The 23091-nt window shown below is 43.7% G+C and overlaps 1 protein-coding gene across 3 annotated transcripts in view; it reads left to right on the top strand.

The window, feature by feature from the left end:
- Nucleotides 1–2230: 2230 nt before the first annotated feature.
- Nucleotides 2231–23091, top strand: part of b4galnt4a (beta-1,4-N-acetyl-galactosaminyl transferase 4a) — a 148110-nt gene continuing 127249 nt past the window's right edge. For all 3 annotated transcript variants that reach the window (XR_009768558.1, XM_061676788.1, XM_061676787.1), the window contains exon 1: nt 2231–2882. Coding sequence is in view for 2 of the 3 variants with exons in the window: in XM_061676788.1 (XP_061532772.1) it covers nt 2741–2882 (142 nt within the window). In the remaining variant the exon portion in view is untranslated. The remainder of the gene's footprint in view (nt 2883–23091) is intronic.

Here is a 23091-nt window from a genome sequence, read left to right as displayed (position 1 = left end):
TGTGTAAGATTTGTCTCGCCCATATATTAATGAATGTTTTAAGTTTTTTTCATTGATCAGTGCAAGGACCGATTTTATGTTTGTGTTTAAAATGCAGACTCTTTGGAACCCCTTTGAATTCCACAGGGGTTCAAAGTGGCTTCTGCCCACCCCCCGTGCTTACGACGGTTCCCAAATAGGTGGCACGGTCGACGTCTTCCGAACCCTTTTCGATATTGCCTGTCCTCATTAGGGTCCCGGGTGAGATGGAGCATATCCTAGCTGTCTTTCGGTGAGAGGCAAGGCAAGGGCGGACCCTGGATTGGAGGCCGCCCAATCGCAGGGCACAACGTGATAACAGATAGGATTCCTTCTCTCAGTAAGCACTCTCTTCCATGCATCAGTGGTGATCCAACCAATTAACTCGATTCCTATTGCATGAACCTTGTCAGTCGCAAAAAGTTAGGGGCATTGGCTTTCGGGTGACATTTCAAGACAAAGCTCAAATGTACTGTAAGTCTTCCAAGGTGAAATTCACGAGACCTTCTCTAAACTTTGGAACGCACAGGTCCAACTGTTGTGTGTTTCCGTACTTTTTGCATAAATTGCTGTTTTCTAACAGGGAGCCGAACGGCAAAAATTCACAATTCACAATTGACAGAAATTCCTGGTGCGATTGCAATCGGCATTCCGAGAGTCCTCGTCATCATTCTGTTAAATATTTTGACACCACGACACCGAGATGAGGCGGCGCGGTGAATGACTGGTTAGCACATCTGCCTCACAGTTCTGAGGACCCGGGTTCAAATCCGGAGTCACAGAAAGGCAGAGACGTCAACATACCTGGAAACGTGTTGTTCAATTCGTAGATAGAAACGCATGATCCTTCGTGCTCCTTGTTACTGAACACCAAGTTGTGCAAAAACACCTGAAACGTTTAACACGTGCAGTCAAAGGTTTAGAGGTCAAAAATAATTTCAGCTGTAATGCTTATAGTGCATTTGTCATTCTACCTGAAAGCCGAGTACTCCTAAATTTGTGTTTGTGCCAAGAATAATGACGGAGAGTCTACTTTTCCACGCAGGCTTCACCTGTTTTAGAGGTTTACATTTCGGATCCAAACTTTTCCTGGCTCAGTTGACTTGTTTACTACCGTTTGACCAGAGGGCGGCAGCAGTGCGCAGATAACCTGAGCGCGTCGCGTCCTCTGTCGTGTTGCCACCCACTCACCCCTCCCTCCCTCCCTCCTATGTAATTACCTTTAACGAGCATCTTAATGAGTTGCAAAGTGGAGTAATAATTTTAGCTGTAGCTTGAATTGCAAAAGCATGCGAGAATGGCAAAGATTTGTGGTACGAAAGGTGAAATTATGGAAAAAATTGAAATTAATCTGCGCCATACTGCGCGCGTTATGGTTGTAAATACATAGCATTTTACATTTCCTAAAAGGTTCATAACATATCCATTAAACGCAAAAAGGCATTTCATGGAATAAAAGGTCCACAATCAATTATGTCAGAGTGCAAGTTTCATTCAGCTCGCTCAGCTATTGGATCAGGAAGCACACCGGTAAAAACACCAAAACAAACAAACTCAACAACAACAACAACGTTGATAACTGACCTTTTGGCTCCGCCCCTGATGATCTTCCGCATTTTAATTGGCTGTTGCACGTGTCACTCCTCATCTTCCCAGGGTAGGTTGCCCTGCACCTTTCAGATGCTCAATTGATGGGCGTCCGGAGCTTCAGCGGCTCCGTTGACGCCTTTTCTCGATAGCGAACTCAACCGCGCTACGGTTACTTTGTAGAGCTTACTTGCTGACGCCCACGAAGCTCGTCAGGTTTTTATTTTATTTTATTTTATTTTATTTTATTTTTCCTCAGGCGGATTTGGACGACGCCGTGCGTTTCATGACAATTTACCACGAAAAAGCGCTGCGCGTCTACAGGAGCTGTTCATCCTCGTTTTGTTTGGTTTAGTTTAGTTGATTCTGATGATTTGTCTCCAGCGTTAATTGAATGCGTTTGTTTGACCGTAATCCCGAGGGACGACGCCGGCTCCCTTTCCCGTCATGGCTAAAATGCACCTGCCGCGGGGATCTCGGACTCGTTGAAGCACAACGCAGCAGCCGCCGTGGATTTGAAGCGGGACAATCCGAATCGAATGTTTGTTTCGGCAGGCGACGGCGCAAGTCGGGTGGTTGCGGTGCATGTGTGAAGCGTTGAGTGCCCCTCCTCTACCCGGGACTTGAAGAAAAAAAAAAAAAAAAAAAAAAAGCCCCCCCCCCCCCACACACTCTCCCTCCCTCCCTCCCTCCCTCCCGCCCCCTCCACACGGCTCCGGTGTCACTTTCCCAAGCTTTCCCCTCACTCGAGATGGAGCTGTGACATGTTGACACCTCTCCTCGTCTGGTTAGCTTCTCGTCTTCCTCCAACGCGGGACATCTTGCCGTCAAACTGTCCCGCGCTCCGTGACATTTCCACACAGATGATCCCGCCGCCGCCGCCGCCATCATCATCATCATCATCATCATCAGCAGCAGCAGCAGCCGAAGGCTCGAGCGTTGTTGCAACATGAGAGCCGCAGGCGTGGTTGCAGCCCCGCGCGATCCCATATAGCGGCTGTCCGCGCTACTGTTCCCACGATGGAGGCCGTCGCGCCGCGCGGAGTGTAGAGCCGCCTTCGGGCTCCTCCACGCTTTCCTCCGGATCCGCCGTGACTCTCTCTCGGGCCGCCGCGCGGAGGATGTTGGAGTCAGGATGCTGCGCTTCCCCGTGAAGAAGATCCGGAAGCAGTTCAAGCTGCTGCTGCTCCTGGTGCTGCTGACCTCGGCCGTGTGGTTCACCTACCTGCACATACACCAGGGCAAGACCATCAAACTCCACTTGAACTACGCCAAAGGTAGGATCACGCTCATTTGATTCGCCCCCCAAATAAAAGGTATTCATTGAACCGGAGAATGCAAAGAATTGCGTGTGAACTTTTAAGAGTTGAACCAATTGTGTGGTTGTAATGTAGAACGGGACACTTGACCTTAGGATGTTTACTCTGTATCGCTCAGGAATTGTGTAAGTGCCAAATATCTTCACGTGGACATTTGATTGGGAACGTCATGAATAGTTCCTGATTGAGCTGAATATATATATATATATATATATAATATAGATGTTATCTTGGATTGCTTTGAATCGGTCAAGAAATGTGGACGGAGGAGGTAAATGTGTAAAACATTTCTTAATGTAGATTTTGTGTGTGTGTGAAAATGTGGGAATTTTATTCTGAGAAGTGTGAAATTTTGGGAATGTGGGAATTATTTGAAGGTGAAAAATAGTTCAAAAATGTTCTGAAAGCGCTAACAGAAGTTGGAATGGGAAATAACTTTTTGGTTGAATGTCCCATTGACTTGACGTTTTTGTGTGTGTGTGGAAAATGCAGAATTCTGGAAAAGGGGAGACTTTGTGGGATGTGAAAAATAGCTGTTCCAATGTCCTGAAGAAGGTCAATGTGGGAACGGTTTGAATCGGTGGAGAGACGAAGGAGTAAAATGAGGAAAATCGTCAGAATTATTAGAATAATAATAATAATAATCATCATCATCATCATAATCGAATGTTTTGACTGGTCAGCACATCTGCCTCACAGTTCTGGGGACCGGGGTTCAAATCCCGGCCCCGCCTGTGTAGAGTTTGCATGTTCTCCCCGTGCCTGCGTGGCTTTCCTCCGGGCGCTCCGGTTTCTTCCCACGTCCCAAAAACATGCACGCTAGGTTGATTGAAGATTCTGCCCATCGGTGTGAATGTGAGTGCGAATGCTTGTGCGTTTATAGGTGCCCCGCGATTGGCCGGCGTCCAGTTCGGGCGTACCCCGCCCCTCGCCCGAAGATAGCTGGGATAGGCGCCAGCATGCCCGCGACTCTCGTTAGAATAAGCGGAACGGAAGACGAATGAATGAATGAATGTTTTGGGTGCAGTCGATAGTGGTGGAGCTTTTTATTGAAGATATAAAACAGGAGTGGAATTATTTGCAGTTCTACGCCACCGAAAAGAAAATCCATCCGTCCCTTTTCTACACCGCCTATCCTCATTAGGGTTGCAGGTGAGCTGGAGCCTATCCCATCTGATGTTTTACTGGAAATAGAGTCCCTCAAACAACAAGTATCAAAAGTATCGATATTTAATTTTGAGAATCGATGTTCTGGTAGGAGCGGCATCGATATTTCAGACGGTATGGATCCTTCCCCACACCGGTGACGCTACTCCGGCTGGCGTATAATGGCATCTCGTCACAGCAAACTCCGTGCTGTTTTCGGGGTTGGCGCTGCCCGTTCGCCACCTCGTCAATGGCTAATTGAAACAGGATGCGGGGAAGTGAATATCGGCCACGTTTGCCGTGACGGCGAATCAAAATTGCGAGCGTCCAAACTCAAAAGCCCTTCCTGACAAAAGTGGGCGCGCTCATTCTGTCGTGTGTGGAAGGTGTTAACGGTTTAGCTTTGTTCCCGCTTCGTAAAATTCTTCAATCTGCCATCCAGCCGCTGTTGGTTAACCAGTCAGGCTCACGGGCTTTCCCAGCTGCGCATCGGGGAAGACGAGACCCTTATACTGCTTGGCGTCGCATTGAAGCATGTATATTGATTACCGCGACGTCCGTTTGAAGTGTCGACGGTGAATGTGTCCTGCTGTTCACGTTAGCTCTCACAGCTAGCTAGCTGCTTTCTTCATCGGCGCACGAGCCACTAATCCCACTTCGGTTGTCATCCTCAGCTCGCTTGAACCTGGGCCGTAAGTAGCTTGATCGTCATTTGGTGGCCTACGGCGAACATGGACAGGGCCTCCCCCCCGCCGCCTTATGTAATTTACACCACTTTGCCCTGCTTTCAAATCTGTCACAATTATCTGACGGCTAAAGTTAGCCGACTAATATTGACCACCAAAAATGTAGAATATTCATGTTTATCTTAGCAATCGGTCCTGATGACATTCCTGTGGAGGTACGGAAGCTTCTAGGAGAGGCGGCTGTGGAGTTTTTCACCAGCTTGTTCAATAGAATTCTAGTGCGTGAGAAGATGCCTGAGGAAAGGAGGAAATGTGTGCTGGTGCCCATTTTTAAGAACAAGGGTGAGGTGCAGAGCTGGTGGAACTCGAGAGGAATAAAGTTGTTGAGCCACACAATGAAGTTATGGGAAAGAGTCGTGGAGGCTAGACTCAGGACCGATGTGAGTATTTGCGAGCAACAGTATGGCTTCATACCTAGAAAGAGTACCACAGATGACAAAGAGAAGGTTGATGGATGTAGTGCGGGAAGACATGAGGGCAGCTGGTGTTAGAGGAGGATGCAGGAGATCGGCGTACATGGAAAAGGATGAGACGCTGTGGCGACCCCTGACGGGACAAGCCGAAAGGAAAAGAACTACAATGTTTCTCTTCAGCTAATAAGTTTGAATTTGAGAAAATTCGATATAAAGTCCTTGAGATCCTTCTTGAGGATTGAACCCATTTAACACGTTTACTATGATCAGTAGCAACGTTAACATTGAATATAGTTTACCAGTTGAATCGCTTTTATTCTCACATCTTGGTTATGAAAAGCGTGACCCCCGTTACCACTTTATCTCTGTACTCGGCTGACTCCGACAGCAGTACGACTGCTACTGGCAAGAGCGTCACTATACAGTGTTACATTTTTACAAGGCATGAAGTTAAATCAATAAGTCGATATTCTACTGTGATTGGAGGTTTTTCTTTTTACAATTCAACAGTAAAATAAAGATTGAGTCTTTATATCAATTTACGATAACATTTCGGCCTGGCCGACGGGAAAAAGTATTATTTCTTTGGGCTATATTCAGTGTTGTGTTGGTCATACTACAGAAGAATTTATTTCTTGCATCTAGGGAATAACGCTGAAGAGAACAAACTTCCTCCCGAAAAATCGTGTGCTAAATCGCAATGGCATTATTTGAATAAAAGCAAGAGAGAAACAAAAAAACCTCGCAGTGCAGAGTGTTTTTCCATATCGTGCAGCTCTACTCCTGATTGATGACTAGGTAGTTTTAATTGGGCCCGCACCATGAGAGTTTATCGACTTCCCAGTGAGGAGGACTGGCTGAGTGTGGCTAAAGGTTTACATTTACAACTACATTGTTATCAGAGATCAAGTTCAGCTCATTTGTTAACAAATGAGCGTTTTAATTTCAAATCACACGCATTGTTTTTTTCCTCCCTTAATCCAAACCCCCCATGTATTCCGATATAAATCAGTGCCAGCCGTTTTCAGAAAAGTTTGACCGACATTTGAAGGCTTAGAGGGTATATTGTGTTCTGATTATAATCGTACCAAATTAAGGGATGAACTCTCTTCTTGCAGCAGGGAAAAAAGATAGATCCACCCCTTTTCTGTTCTTTAGTTATGTGCAATGAAACAGGTAAATTTGACATTTTTTGCTCGCGTCTCGCAGACTATGGGGATAACTAGCTTTTTGTGAAAAGCAGCATTTATGCGGCAGTAACTTTGATGCTTGTATATTTTTTTGCGTTTTGTCACATCTCGGATTTCAAAGTGTTTTCACTGTACAATCCAGCTAAAACATCATTTAGGAATGGCTTTGATTGGAAAATAATCACATATTTCGCTACATAATGCACTGTGAGTGACGCAAACTCACTGGAAATCACGTCAGTCATGACGCTTCGTGTTGTTTCCTGGCTGTTGATATGGAGACCGTGATCCTCGTCGTACAAGCTCTCAGTTATCCACGTTTCTGACACAAGCGCACCATTGTGCTAACTACCACAATACATATTCTGCGAATACAGTACATATACTTTGTCTCTTTGAGTGTAAAAATGCTTCATCTCGTCCGACTTCTAGCCTGTGCGCGCCGCCACTTTTGGCGCACAAACAGTGCTGTCAATGCTCATAGGGCTGTTTGTCAAATCTAAAACGGTGCAACACTGCCCTCTGCTGGCAGTTGCGCCTCAGAAAAATTCTTCCCAAACTCTTTCCCTGTAGAGCTGCGTCAGAGCCTCCTCTACCACTTCCCGTGAAAAAATGCAAAACACGTATTGATACGTGTTCGGCACTCAACGGATGGGTTTTAAACGACGTATTAATACGTGTTCGGCACTGAATGAGTTAAGTTAGTTATGCTGCTGTTGCGTTAATGTAAGTCCAAGATATATGAAAATAAAATAAAAAAAACAGAATACATAGGAAACGTAAACACATGCATGCCTTTTATGCTTTGCTTTTATCTGAATATGTTTCGATTATGTCTTTTAAAATGATCTAAAAGAACTGACCTGATTAATCAGCCACTGGTTGTAGCAGACAAACTTCACATTCACAGTAAAATATTTTGCAGGTATAACTCGAGTCACTGTCAATCTTTATTATCTACACGGCTACAATGAAAATGGCAGTAAGGCGCATGTTATATGTACAGTAGCGCAAGAGTCAGGGGTGTTGATTATACAAAGTAAACCGTACTATACGCACAGTGCAAATGGCAGTAAGGCACACGTGTTCTTTGTGCAGTGCAGCAGAGTTAGGGATGTCGAATGTACAAGTAGCAGCAATATGGGCTGAGTGTTGGTGTTAATGTGAGCTCATCGCAGTGATGGTTTGTGGGAAGAAGCTGTCTCTGAGTGTCTGAGCTCTCTCTGTGGGCCGAATAGACTGGAAGCCCTTGCCACAGGACAGCAGGTGAAAGAGGTGCTGGATGGGTATTGTCACCTGTGATTGCCTCAGCTCTTCTGAGGCGACCAGACCCGTAGATGTTCTCCTGGGTTGGGAGGGAGCAGCTGATGATCTTCTGTGCTGTGTTGACCACTCTTTGGAGCCTCTTTCAATCTGTCCCTGTGCCGTGGGAGAACCACACTGTGATGCAGTATGCCGGAATGCTCTTGATGGTCAAACGGTAGAAGGTCACGAGCAGCTTCAGGAAGTACTGCCGAGGTCAGCAGAGATCACGGTGCCCGTGAAGGTGAACGTGTGGACCATCTCCACGTGGTTGCCATCGATGAAGCGGTGAGTTGGATCTGCCCTGTGCCTCCTGATGTCTAGGATGATCTCTTTTGTCTCTGTGGTGTACAGAGCCAAGTTTTTAGAAGATTACCCTTCAGACCGCAGATCTTTCTTCCTGTGGTCAGACTCGTCTCGATCCCAACAGCGTTATGTCGTCTGAAAACTTCACAATGGCGTTACTAGAGTAGGCTGGTTGGCAGACGGTGGTGAGTGCAGCTGTTGTTGTTGGACCTCATTAGATTGTTGTGCATGTGCTCATAATGGTGTGGCTCCTCGATGTACAGTATACTGGTATGTTGTATCAGGTAAATAGACGTTCTGTCTTGAATGGATTGAGACTGGACCCAAGAGCAGGCGGAGGCTGAGAGGTTGTGATGAACAGTTTATTGAAAAGGGAAATGGAGATGGTCCTTGAGATGCGCTGGTGGGTTTTTGAGGCACAGAATGCGTGGCAGGCAGTGATGAGGACAGGCGGCTGGCTTGGCGCCGTGGTGGCACAAATCCACTTGGCGAGGGACAGGGAAGAAACACTGAGGACGAGGAAAAACACGGAGGTCAGAACGATGATTAGGAATTGTGTATCTTACTTGGAGACTGTGGAGCCGTTATACCGCTGGAGAACCTTCAATACTCTGACGAGGGTTTCTGGAATCTGGCAGGCTTAAAGGCAGGTGCTAACAAGGGGTGATTGGTGACAGGTGCGCAGGTGAGGAAGTGCTGGAAAGAGAGAGGGCGCAAGGCGCCACCCAGGCTCCAACGATAGTACTGCAGGCCAGCTCATGACAAGTTCACTGGATGCGATCAGATAATAGAAGAGAATTCAGTGCAGGCGTTGCATAAATTCACCACGGTTATTCCATCAATATGTAGATTTTTGACAAGCCTGTGTCACACAAATTTGACAAGAACCACAGATTGGCTTGTCTCATAAATGAACATCTTATTTTTTAAAATCAAACGGCAACAGCAAAACAACTGCCTTTTGAAATAAATGAATCGGAGCTTTTATGATGTGGTCACACTGCTGCAAGCATGTCATTCGTATGTGGGAGGCCTTCCAAGTGTGACGCTTCCATCTCTAAGCTGCTGCTTCTTTTGACTGATTGATATCATGCAGTGTGGAATAGAAGCTGCTGCTGCCGGTAGTTCATGATAAATATATAATATACTCACTCCTATTACACATTTAACATGGAAGCATGTCATGTGGAGCTATTGGTGTAAAGTGATACACAATGATTAAGTTGTCCCTGAGTGTGCGCACGCACGCACGCACGCACGTACTCACACGTACACGTGATCATTTCCCTGTTTTTTTTTTTGTTTTTTTTCCCCCTGATCTCGTCCGCAAGATTTCCCCAATGACTGTCTAGTTTTTTGCATTGACAAATAATTGCAGCAAAGGTATGCGCCATTGTAGGATTTAAATACATCAGAAAATTTCCTTTGAACACAAACAGAAAAAATAACTTAAAAAAACAGTTGGTCAAGAAAGGAGGTGTGTCATTATGTAAGCTCTGGTTTTGAAGTTGGCTACTGATTTAGAATGACGGCAGTGTGTAATGTGAACCAAGACAGTATCAATGGCAAAGTGCTCTAAATTTAAAGGAACTTTATTTCTGGGTTGTAAAAAAAAAAAAAAAAAAAAAAAAAAAAAAGTCTTTTCGACACGCTTGCTGCAACCCTCTGTTAATGGAGGGAGCTTTCCTTGCTCTGCAGGTCTGTGTGTGTCTAATTGACCGTCTTCCATTAAGCAGGCGTCTGAGCAGGTCAACTCACTTAACCTCGTACGAATAACATGTCCCCTCTTGCACCAAGGGGTTTCTAAATGAGATGTAGCCATTACGGAAAATGGCGCGTAAATATTCATATCGGGCTGTTTTGCAGTACCGCCGCATGAGTATTCATCGGTACCCGTCTTGGTGAGGTGAAATGATGAACTTACTTTCGCTTATTTGACTGTAGAAGTGACAGCTCCACAGACGTGAGTCAAGATTCCACTGCTCCCACCCCTGCACACATCTCCGTCTCAGTGGTTTGGTACTCTGTCTGCTATTATTTTCGGATTCTAGCTTGGTGGTACCCAACTTTTACTAAGCCAAGACCAGAGGTGGGTAGCGTCGCCAAATATTGTACTCGAGTAAGAGTACTGTGACTTGACAATAATGTGACGCAAGTAAAAGTAAAAAGTAGCGCTCCAAAAAATGACTCGAGTAAGAGTAAAAAGTCCACCCATCCATCGATCCGTTTTCCTTACCGCTTATCCTCACTTGGGTCGCAGGCGTGCCGGAGCCTATCCCAGCGATCTTCGGGCGAGAGGCGGGGTACACCCTGAACTAGTCGCCAGCCAATCACAAGGCACATAGAAACAAAGAACCATTCGCACTCACCTTCACACCTACGGGCTAGTTAGAGTTTTCAATGAACCTGGCATGCATGTTTTTGGGATGTGGACATTATTTTCAAAATATTACTTGAGTAAATATAATGGATACATTACTACCCACCTCTGGTCATTACACCCATTTTACATGAGAAAAATCTCATGGGGCAGCACCAATAAAAAATAAATAAATAAAATGTCACAAATATGAATACCGAAATAATGATGATGCTGTCTCAATTTACTCATTAATTGACTCATTCAATGTGAAATCTTGGCCTGTTTAATTGAACACAGCATGAAGCCATTATTCTGTTCCACGAATGGCAACAAAGGGAGATGAACAAACATATGTGTAATTAGGAAAGAATAATTTTCAGACTGGTTAAGTGACATTGGACAATTTCCCTCAGCACCCTGGGTTGGGAATCACTGGCCGAGCTGTTAATGCCCCAACTTTTATGATGACTTAGGAACATTTGTCAAAGTCTCTATAAGTGATAATGATCTTGCCTTTTAAATTCAGCTTAATTACATCCTACCACACTATTGTAGGGCAGTTGCATTGCATAATTGATGAGAGTCGAGGCAAAATCAAATAGCATTGTTATGAAAGTGCATCTTTCCATATTACAATAAATAATTTACTGACTTTGTTGGGACGAATTGCGTATGTCTATGAAGATGTCTCTAGTTACTTTTAGGAACGTTCTATCAAACCTACGAATATAGCGGTACAACCTTTTCGGTTCTCTATGTGATCCATTTGTATTTAATTTCGCTTGACTGTGACTTATTTGGGGGGGGTGGAGGGCGGGACATGTCTGAGGAAGTTGTTTTCATCCACAGTCTGTGAAGTTCTTCACATTTCACCTCTGTGTGCAGGTGTGCGCGTGGGCAAGCTCGGTCAACATGCCGCAGAGGTTGCAAACTTCAAGAGGGGCCTTTCATGCTCTCTGCCGCTTAAGTTTTCATGGCACACCCTTTTCACTCCAAAACAAACTGTGTGAGTGTGTTTGCACATAGAAAATAGGAACATATTTTTGTCCTCATTATTTAAAAAAAATAAATGCTCCAAAAAGTGTTCTTTTTTTTCGAGCAAGCTATCGAATATGGAATACACAATCTTTGTTTTTAATTTTGATCTATACAGAATGTTGCCTTTACAAATAAAATGCTAAGTTATGATTCAAGGGTATTCAGATGAATGTTAACAGGTTGTACTACACTAAACGTAATTAAACAATAACAACTCAACTAAGCTAAACTGCGCTATGCTATGCCTATTTTGTAGCATTTCTTGCTGCTATTTACCCCCCACCAAGCTCATCATTTTTTCTTAACTACACGCTCTGTTGAGCGGCTTGGATGATGTACGCTTCATGACATTTTACCATTAAAAGGCGTGACAATTGTCTCACAGCTAGAGTAAAACAACCACTTTCAGCTCAGGCCGTGCCGTGTGCAGCTTGCATGTCCTCGCTGAGCTTGTGTGGGTTTTAGGCATCCTCTGCATCCCAAAAACATGCATGTGAGGTTAATTGAAGACGGAAAATTGTCTGCAAGTGTGAATGTTGTCTATATGTGCCCTGTGATTGGCTGACCACCACCCTGCCTTTTGACCAATTTCAGCTTGGACAGGCTCCAGCTCAACCAATGAGGGCAAGCACTAGAAAATGCATCGATGGATGTATCCAAAACATTTTTTGTATTGTTTTGTGGAATTATTGTGATGGAAATTCAGAAGTCATTTTCAGCACAACTAAGCTTTTCCCCATCAGAGCCTATGACTTATAAATTGTAAGATACAAGTTTACACAATTTTTTGTACACATTGGGAAATAGCGAATGGCACCGCATGACAGAATAATGTGTTTTCTGATAGCATAATGATTAGCCGCTCATTTTGTTCTGTGATTGATTGAAAGATAAAACACTTCAACCCTGGACTGCTGATGGGGCACATTGAGGGTGCCGGATGTTGTTTTAGTACCAAATTGTACCGGTTTTTGTCACATGTCCCACGTTTGTGTTAAAGATGATGACTTTGCGAGTCGATTACCCGGCCTGTTCGCTTCTCCTGAAGGAAGCGAAGCTTTAAAAAATAGCACTGAGCAATTTCAAGCGAGGCCCTTGTGCATATTTTTGTCAATTCCCCCCCCCCCCCCCCCCCCCCCCCCCCCAAAAAAAAATGGAATCTTTGGATTGGAGAAGCAGAAGCCTTTAAAGTATACCGACATTGTTTTCTGAATGTGCGCTAGCTCCACTGTCCTTTTATTTAATCAGAATTTAAATGAGGAACGTGTTGGCAGGCAGCACAGTAGTGCATAGTCGATGAGTGGCACATTTATGTGGCCACCCGGCTGCACAACAGCCCCCCTGTCTCCGAGCATCAACAGGTCCTCTGAGGAGGAGGGGTGCTGTGAATGCCGCATACAGGCTTCCATTGATTAACTCTCACATGCATACTGTAAGTGCACAAACACCAATACAAAACTGCTTATCTACATTGTGGAATATTATACGTATTGTAGTAAAAATGGACTCCTTTGACAAATGAAGTCAGATGAAACATATGGGAAGATTATTTCTTTTAGGACAGCTGAAGCGTTTGAAGGTTTTATAGAACATCATGAACGGCCCAATAAAATGAAATTGTATGTGTCATATTGGTATAAAACTGATTTACCAACGTCTCATTCACACAACAGCACACGCACCTTTCAACAATTAATATTGTTGCGGTTTAAGTTGAACTTGGCCTGTTGTTGCATCGCAACAGCGATACCCGCAGGCTGCCTTGCTGTCATGGTAACCATGCCCTCTGATGTCACCTTCCCTAATTTTAGCTCATGTGGGTCTCACGGTTGGTCAGCTTTACGTCAACCAGAAGCATTGTGTTTGTCAAATGCTAAATGAAGTCCTTAATTCCTTCAGAGCGCCTTGTCCTTCATTCATGTTGACTCCCCTTTCCTATGTTCCATGAATCTTCGACACATGTAAAGCCTACGTTTTGACCCTAAAGATCAAGCTAATGATGGGTTGTTTTTTTTTTTTCCTTTCAAGCCTTTTCTGCCTGTTCCTGTAAAATTTGAATGACATTCCACACCCACGACAGTCAGTACAGCTGCTGGAACACCAGTGGTGAGCAGAACAAATCTTTTGTCTTGAGCCACCAGCACATATTTGTTGGTAAATATATCACATGCACAGTGATGGTAATTAGTCATGCACATTTGTTTTGGTCTTACACTTAAACTGATTTATTTAGTGGCCAGATTTATGATACAGTGATCACCGTGAGCTGTAGGGTTTACCTCAACTATGTACTGTAGCTGATTCCGAGGAATGACCTACATGAGAGTGATAATTGCCATTGAACACTAGGCTTTACACGATCAGGATTTTTGGGGCCGATCACCGATCAGCGAGTTTAAACAAACGATAACCGATCACCGATCCGATCACAAGGTGGAGGAATGTGTCTATTTCAATGACTTGTTCATTGACTGTATATACTTGTGTACATAATTGCTCCAAAAAATATATCGTTGTTCCTCTATTTCTGCCAGTGAGGCAGTGACAGACAGAACAAATGAATGGTCTTCTATTAGATGGCAGGAAGTAATAAATGTATCCACCTTTTGTGACATTTTTGTTTGCTGGTGTGCCGTGAGATTTTTCAATTGTAAAATATGTTCCTTGCCTCCATAAAGGTTGAAAATCACTGCTCGAGTCAGATTGTGTATTCTAATCAGTCAGGTTAAACCAACGTTACATGACAAAAATAATGGGTGCTATCTTACTGTAATTAAATTATTTTTAATTAAATGACTTCACCCACACCGAAAGCTTGGAGCCTGATTCGACAGAACGGCGGCATGTTTACGTCCAACCGTTCGTGCTAGCAGTAGCTTACTGACTGAGAAGTAGCTTACTGACTGCTACATAACATTTTATTGCCTGCTCATGAGTCGTATCGTATTAAAAAGTACGCGAACATACCTGAAGCAAGCCTTAAACGAAAGCCTCTCCAGTCCTGAGCACCAGTGACCACCAACACACGTTTTCCCCCATGTTGTCCTTATAATACCGTCTGCTCGCTCCACTCTTGTTGTCGTCGCCATGGTAACGAGTGTATCCGGTCGCATTTGAGTTGACAAGATAAAGCCCAATGATCGTAAAAAACGGGATGCGCAATACAGCATTTTATTGCAGTAGTGCAATCGTGAAAGAGCAAATTTGTCTTGTAGTCTGATCCAGGGATTTCGTGTCGCCTGTCTCCGACGTGTTGTCTGTCCCACACCGCCGAGGTTTTTTTGTTTTGTTTTTTAAATCACTTCTTTGGCCGTCCGATATTTACAGTACTACGTCAAAAGACACGCGACAAGGCTAAAAATAAACTCTCTTTGGGATTCAAATATACAGTGCACGCGACGACGCGGAGTAAATGTCTTTTGCGCAGCGATCGGATCGGCGAATTACGACATTGAAGCCGATCAGCACAAAATGCTAAATATCGGCCGATAGTCTAAAGTCTATTGAAAACCAATCGGTTTTCTTTCGAAGAACTTATGTCGGTTGCACATTATATTGATAGATATGGGTACAAATGTTTAAAACTTAGATTGTTGTTCAAATTGAGTTTCTAATATCATTGCAGAGGCAGTTTTTAGTCACAGTCAAGATCTTTGTTAGGAGGAGGCCAGTTGTGGAGTTCGGCCTTTGCTTTGCGTAGTGTAAACCTGGGACATGTTCGTCATGAGGAAAGAGAGAATTTGGTGAAATAAAGAGCTGTTTGGGTGGAAGAGTTGTCTGGTAGTATTAAGAAGCACTGGAAACCCAGTATTGGTCCAGGAAAGTGACTCTCTTAAAAGAGATGGGGAAACTTGTTTCCATGTGATGAAAATGAACAGCAGTAAAATGGAGAGAGGAGAACGGAACAAAACAACCCGAGTGTTGAGTGAAAAGCAATTTCCGGGAAAGTCATGTTTTATATTTTAGGTGGGCTACTGAAAGGGTTGAGATTCTTAGGCTACATGGTTCAAGTGACAAAATTGCAATGTTTTTTTTCTCCCTTGTGGCCTAGTTCAACTTTATGTTGTAGGACCTATCAGAATGGGAAGCAACCAAGCTGTTTGTCGTGGTATTTCTGACAAATGTAAAGTCTCCACCAATCAGTCAGTAAACTTCATTGTTGCGTCATATAGAAAGATGACAGTTGGAGACCAGAGAACCTGTCCCAAATCATTCACAGTCAGATTGTGGGGACGACACTAATGTGACCTAGTCATTGAAAATGCATTATATATGGAACATTCATTTAATCAGCAGCAGCTAAAATCTTGGTCTCATTTGGTTAAAAGGTCAGTGTCATAAGAGTCACCAGGTGGGAGGCAATCCAACATTTGATTGGATTGAAGCGCAATAGTAGGATGTTGTGGTGAGGTCTGTCGTTGACTCGACCATAAATCTACACCGCGGCTTATCTGACCCACACGGTAAATCTCTCTCTGAGTCATTCCAATGTGAGGATGAAGGGAACTCATCCTTACTGCACTTGGGCCAGGCTGAGCTGCCTGGCCCAAGTGGAGACCGCCCAGGGAATTCTGAATAGAAATAATGACATTATATGGACACAAGTCATGCGACACACCTTTTGATCAATCAGTGCTTTAGACCCCTTAGTTCTCCCTTCATCTGAGATATTTTGGAAATATGGGACTACATCACTGACGACTGACCCCTTAAATATTCTTCTCGATCAATGGACAAGATCTCGGAGAAAGCCTTCTCATAAGAATGGGAGTTGAGGGGACCGAATGTTGACATTTCCTTACATTTTCAGTTCCAGGAGAACTACTAACGAGGTGTCCCATTGCATTGTTGTTTTTGTTGTCTTTGTCTGATACACAGCTTATCATCACACTGCAATTCACCAATATATCAACGATGCCAATATTAGAATGGGAGTTTAAGTGAAAGATGAATGAACCAGCACAACCCGTTTGAAAATGTGTGTTCATGAACTTTAAGCTACCGACTCTACCTTAATGGGAATGATTTTATTTATTTTTGTATTTTATTTTGTGCCCTTCTGCGCTTTGGCCTCAGCGTTTTGGCAAGCAGCAGAGGAAGCAGCTGAATGCTGGCACTGTGCGCCTGCTGGCATGCTCCCTGCACCCGGCCGGGGAGTCGAACAGCACTGAAGATCGGATGCCCGTCTCGCACAGCACTGAGCACATTGCGTCAGGAGAGGATATAGCTGTGCCTTGTAATTAACTCTTCGACTGTCTTACGCACTCAAGGACCATGTGTACATGCACAGCCATATTCTGATAGTGATCTGCTAGAGGCAGAATGTTGAATGTCATAACCTCCTCCGAATTGTACAAAGAGAATCCATTTTTGATCCATGTCAAGCGCTCGTGTACGAGTAGAACACAGATTTGGACAGTGATAAATAAAACCTGAACCCAACAATGAATCCAGCTGTATTCCCTGGGTTATCTGAGTGGAATACAATAAAATGGTGCTCTAAAATGCCAGTTCTCCTGTAGTTTTTTTGGTATGCTTTTACATAATTAATATCAAATTGATAAGTGCTCACAACGGTACGTTTACCAAGGAAGAACTAGTTACTGTAAGACCGATAACTTGAAAACGTGCACAATTTACACCGACCCTGCTGAGGGATCCGGAGGAGTAGGGTGTTAATTACGAAGTGTAGGTGCTGACAAATAATGTCCGAGTGAGAGAGGAGGAAAGAAGCGTCAGAGAGGCAGGATTGCCGTAAGAGTATTGACTGTGGACAGGCATGATCCTGGTCGTGATGGGATTTGTCAGCTTCCCTGTGCTTTCGCTCGCTCCTGCTCTTTACAACCTCACTTCTACAGGGCGATTTTCTTTCATGGGGTCTGTGCGCAACGCCGGGCGGCATCTGCTCTCGTGTTGCTTTTCTGTAAGCGATTCGGAGCTTGGCGGATTTCAATCAATCACCAAAAAGTCTAAGTCTCGGCGCTTCCTGTTGCCCTCAATGACCTTTCTCTGCTCGTGGTTAACGGAAAAGGTCATGTCTGCGCGGGGCAATGATGGCTTCTGCGCACACGCACACACACACACACGCGCGCGCGCACACGTTGAAGAATGAAATGAGGTAGGTTCGTCAAGTTGGGATCAGCATTGCGGAGTTTTCTATTAGCAGTTCTCATGGATAAAGCAGACACGGGTGGTGTGCGAGAGTGCATATTTTGGTATCGATCATATCCCGAGTAAATCAGTAAATACAGGGCTATTATGGCTGATTCCGATTCTTTTCAAGGCTTTTAAGGTAGATGCATCCTCGAATTGCAATTCATTTCCATGACTTTTAAGTGTTTTTGTGATGTTTCCTTTTTTATTTTTAAATAGTTAAACCCCAGGACAGAATTACAATGTTTATTGGAAAATGGAAAATATATATGATATGATGATAATAGGAAAATACGAACAATAGAACGCGAACAAAATTTCCCCCCATACATTGTCATGTCTGGATTTCTTCTGAAATAAAGTGATCACCTTAAAGCAGGGGTGTCAAACTCATTTTTGTCTCGGGCCGCATTGTAGTTATGATTTCCCTCAGAGGCGCGTTAGAACAGTGAAACCATATACATGTTTAATCATCACCAAAACATATTACCATTACACAACAAATTGAAATCAGAAGACAAGGATAATAGTTTGTTCAAGTATTGTTTAAGTTACTGTAGAGGAAGGGTTTGGTCACAGAAAAATGCAATATCTCAACATTATTGTTTATTATTATTATGACAATTTGTAATTTGGGTACAGATTTGAGCAAAAATCCCGTACGTTGACGAGTATGATTTGCTCTCGCGGACCACATAAAATGATGTGGCGGGCCGCCGTGCCGCCGGATTCCGTTATCTTTTAAAAAAGATAAAAAAAAGGTGTTCATTCTGGAAACAGAATTATGATGCGATTGTCGTCAGATAGACAATATAGTTTCAAAGGTTTTCACATTTTGAAAGTCATTTCATCGTTTTGAAACTTTCTCTGCTTGTTTGCCAAAGCGAAACCCTGCTGAATTTGAATTTCGGATCAAAGATGTTTGAAGTTGCTCTGCCATCTGCATAGTTTTATGACGACAATACTTTGTGGACCAGATCTGGGTGGGGGGTTGCCAGTTCTCACAGGACTCCCCCCTTTTTGGAAGAAACCGAAATATGAATCGTGCTTATTCCTTTGTTGAATTTTCTCTGTTAAACTGCTGCATTAGAGTATTTCTCTGTCCACTGCATCCAAGTGGTTTCTCAAGAAGAACAATTGACAATTGTGCCTTGTCTGTCTGAGTGCGTGCTTGTACAACGGTGAACACAAAGAACACACTCAACATCAAAATCAAAACCAGATTCAATTATGCAGATGAAGAGTGCAAAATCTGCAGCATAAAGGCTTCCTTTCCTATGACCGCACTCAAATTATTTGAATGGTTTTGCCACTTGCCCAAACACAGACGGTCGAAAATCCCATTTTGTCTTTATGTAGCATCCGACAGAAAAAGGGGGGTCATAACGAAGCAGATACGGTATGGGACGTATAAATATTGAACCGTTTTGGGACTATTCCAGTTGTTTATTAAGAAATGTTCGCCCCTGAATATTTTTTCTGATTTGCATTTAACCGCTGTCTCATCCCGATGTTGTGTTAATGTTTGACCTACAATACCATAAAAGAATTAGTTCCCTCTATTCTATCATGCATTTCCGATATGCCCATACACCGTGGAAGCGGAATGACATGCTTCACAATAAATAAAAACAACACATAAAAAAAAAAAATACATCAAGTGGAAGTCCTGAGCAGTCCGACCTCGTGGGCCTGTTTGGACAACTCGTAGTGCTATTTCAAAGACAAAACCCTAAAAACATCCCAATTGCGGAGCAGGCTTCCTTGATGAGCAACGAGTCAAGCAGCAAGCCACTTTTATGCATCCAGTCATTTTCTCACGAACGCATTTCGTTTTCATGGCATTTGAGATTCTATGTGATTGTTAAGCACGAATCGCTTCAAAATGTTAACGTGTTTCTCTTTCAATAACAAAATGTTATTTCCTCTCATGTGAGCATACTGGACACGGGAGTCAACCGTCTGCTGCGGTGTGTTTAAGTGCAACTTTTTGGCTCAGACATAGGAGACATGAGGTCACACCACAGTTGGCCTTGGTTGCTGTTAGTGCTTTGACGTCTCGGTGCGTTCAAATTCGTGAACAGTCCATTGCGATAATCTGGCCTTTTTCGATCAGGACTTGTATAGTCGGCCTACAAAGTATCCTGTATGCTGATGATACCGCAATTGGAGACAGTCTGTTTGTATTTGTATTTGTAGACCTACCTTGTCAGCTCTGCTTGATGCGTCTCCATGGAAATGATGCAGACACTATATCTCCGTGCAATTGTGGTATATTATCAAATCAATTTCATCGGAAAAAGTATCACATTCAGTAGTTTTGCTGAAAGAAATTTTTTTTGGGGCTGTCTTGTCTTCTACTTTCTGTATTTTCTTTTTCAGATTTTAAATCAATCCTTTAAAAACACAGACGTTAGGTCAATTGAAGACTATATTGATCATAGATCTGGAAATGGATTGATAGCTCTACTGATAATCAAGCTGTGAGTTACAGTGGAGCCTGTGCTGGAAATATTATGGGCAAGTCTTTACAGGACAGGATCTTTGCTGTCCGTATACAGAAACTAAACAGTCATGGATCAACAGAAATGAGCTCAGATTTAGAAGAAATTATGGTTTTGCGATGAGTTCATAAAATGTATCCTCACTATAGCTTCTCTGTGAGCAGACGTTTCTCATTAAGATGGCGGCTTTGCAATGTCTATCCGTCCGTCCATCCATCCATTTTCTATAGTGCTTTTCCTCATTGGGGCTGCAATGGTTGAGGTGGGGCCTATACCAGGTGACATTAAGGGAGAGGCAGGGTACACCCCGGACTGGTCGCCAGGCAATCGCAGACCTTGCAATGTCACAAAATGAACAAATGCAGCTCAGCTTTGTAGTACCTACGCTGTCAATCTTCAAGTTTTTGGTTGTTTTTCACCATTATCCGTTCATCTTTCCAGTCAATGGGCGCTCACGGCTGTCGCTTGTCTCAAACCGCGCCGCCGGTGGCAGCGCCTCCACATTATCAGAATTGCCCCCTGTGAAACAAACCACTCTACAAACACACTTGTGATAACCGTTTTCCCCTGCTGCCATCTCAAAAGGTCTCTTTTGTTTTCATGTCGATGGAATCAAAGCTATTCTCCAGGGCCGCTCAGTGTGCCCGCATTACTAATTTTTAAAAATGGTTGTTTCCCATTCAAGTGCCAGAACAATTAGCTGTACAACTGTGGATTATGGCTGCCAAGGTAATTTTTATTGTTTTAACAGCCTGCCATGAATGTTTTTTAATCAAAGCTGGTCCTAAAAGCAATAACACTGACGCTTTCCTTTTGGGACAATCAGCACCTCTGCTGAGAATGGGGGAAATGAAATCTGCTTTTTAAATCTTGATTTGCACGCCCAGTGTGGGTCCCATTACTCTATGCGCCTTTGCTGAAGCGTGAATCTTTGGGAAGTCCAACCTTTATTGTGCCAGGAGTTGATTGAAAACAGGAGGAAAGTTTTGTCTTGTGTTGCTTATGGCCAGCAAAAGCTGAAGTTTGGCATGGAAGAAGAGAGCCTCTTTACAGTGTGTAGTATAATAATACTGATCACAACAATTATTATTATTATTATTATTATTATTATTATTATTACTATTAACTGCAATGACAAAAAACAATTGAGGCTCAGAGTCGTAAAGTTCGGGGGATCCTGTGTGGACATTTGACTCGGCTTGTTGTTCTTTCACCGGGTCCTCCGACTCGATCCCACTTTCCCACAGCGTTGATCGAAGACTCTAAATTGTCCGTGGGTGTGAATGGGAGCGGTAATGGTTGTTTGTCTATACGGGACCTGTGACCAATCCAGGGTGTACTCCGCTTCGTGCTCAAGGTTGGCTGGGAGAGGCTCTAGCTCACCTGCGACGGTATAGGAACGAGATGGATTGACAACATTTACTTTATCAACAATGGAGGAAATTAACTATGAATTACTTTAAATAAATTGTCACTTCAAATTACAAATATTGTTTGTCGTAATTTTAGATGACTGACTACACTGCAATGAATGTTTTTCCATGCGTAACATCTTTTTGCTTTAAATAGGAATTTTGGTATGAATATGAATGACTATTTCACAAATAGCATAGTGGAAGACATGTTCTTTAAATTGAAAACGATTTGAGACACCTCTTCCACAAAATCAACACAATTCTCAATGATCGAGAATGATTGGAAGCTTGAATGTAGTTTACCCTCTGCAAGTCAGAATGCAGTTTTCTGACTTGTAGACCGGATGGACCAGACAGTCAGAACGTTCCTTTGTTTACGACAGACGGGGACATTAAATGTGCATTCAAATTCCAATTGACAAAGTAATGATCGCTTTAACCAATTCTTAAAGATGATTTTTTTTGTTTTCATGTTTTGGGGTGATGGATGGATGGATGGATGGATGGCTTTTCAACTCTCGTTTTGGTAGGTGTGCCAGCAGTGCACTCTCACACTCTCTATGTTGCACCCACCTTACGCTCCAGGCCACCTCTCATTGTCTGTGATGCTGCAGTAGTAATACTTTGTGTATGTGTGATGTGTATGTAGAATGTAGCACCTGTGCCCCACTGCAGGCCACCCCCCCCCCCCGGGTTGTACCCCCGCTGGTAACACACACACACACGTATGCGCACACACGGACCACTGGCACACCCATCTCATTCAAGCTCGTGCTGCTCATTTATATGCTACAAGAGAATCCTTGTTTGCTGCCTTCATTCAATTCCTTTCGGGTTGTGGTAATCTGCACCCTTGGGGACCACACACGCGCACGCATGCACATGCACACGCACGCACACACATAATTTCTTGTGTGACTATCTCCCATTTCAGCTGCTTTAGAGCTTGCAAGCGCTTAGATGTGCCCCACGGGTTGCATTTAGGAGGAGCGAGCTAAAAGAGAAATAATAGGAAATGGCACATTTTCAGGTTTTAGTTGTCACTTGAAATGTCTTTTAAAATGGGGCTTAATGTGTAATACAGTATGAGATTGCACAATGAAGCTTCATCGCTTTTCAACGAGAACACATTGTTTCTGTACCTCGAGGTCTTTTTATACCCATGTTCACGATGTCATGATGATGATGGTGCAGGAACGTGTGAACATCAGTGCTGAACTTCAGTTAAGTTTCATACAAATGAAATCAGGGCAGGCGCGTTTGTGTGTGTGTGTGTGTGTGTGCGCGCGCGCGCGTGTGCAATGTGCACGCGTGATCCATTGCAGTCAAGCCGTCATACAAATGACAGTGAAACCACCTGAAATCGGTGTTCCGCCGTGGCATTCACCTGTCAGCGGCTTGACTTGCAGCTGCGTGTGAGTCAGCGAATCACACGCTTATGCACACACAAACTTGAAGTTGACAGAGAATCTTTGGCAATCTGGTTTCACAGGCTCATGACAACTCTCCGCTGCCCTCAGCAACATCAACACGTCCTTCAAATCAAGGAGACGCTCTTCTCCGTTGAGATTTGAATGTCCACAATGTTAAAT

Source organism: Phycodurus eques, chromosome 5, assembly GCF_024500275.1.
Source record: "Phycodurus eques isolate BA_2022a chromosome 5, UOR_Pequ_1.1, whole genome shotgun sequence".
NCBI lineage: Eukaryota > Metazoa > Chordata > Actinopteri > Syngnathiformes > Syngnathidae > Phycodurus > Phycodurus eques.
Note: the sequence above shows the minus strand (reverse complement) of the source record. Positions and strands in the feature narration are given on the sequence as shown.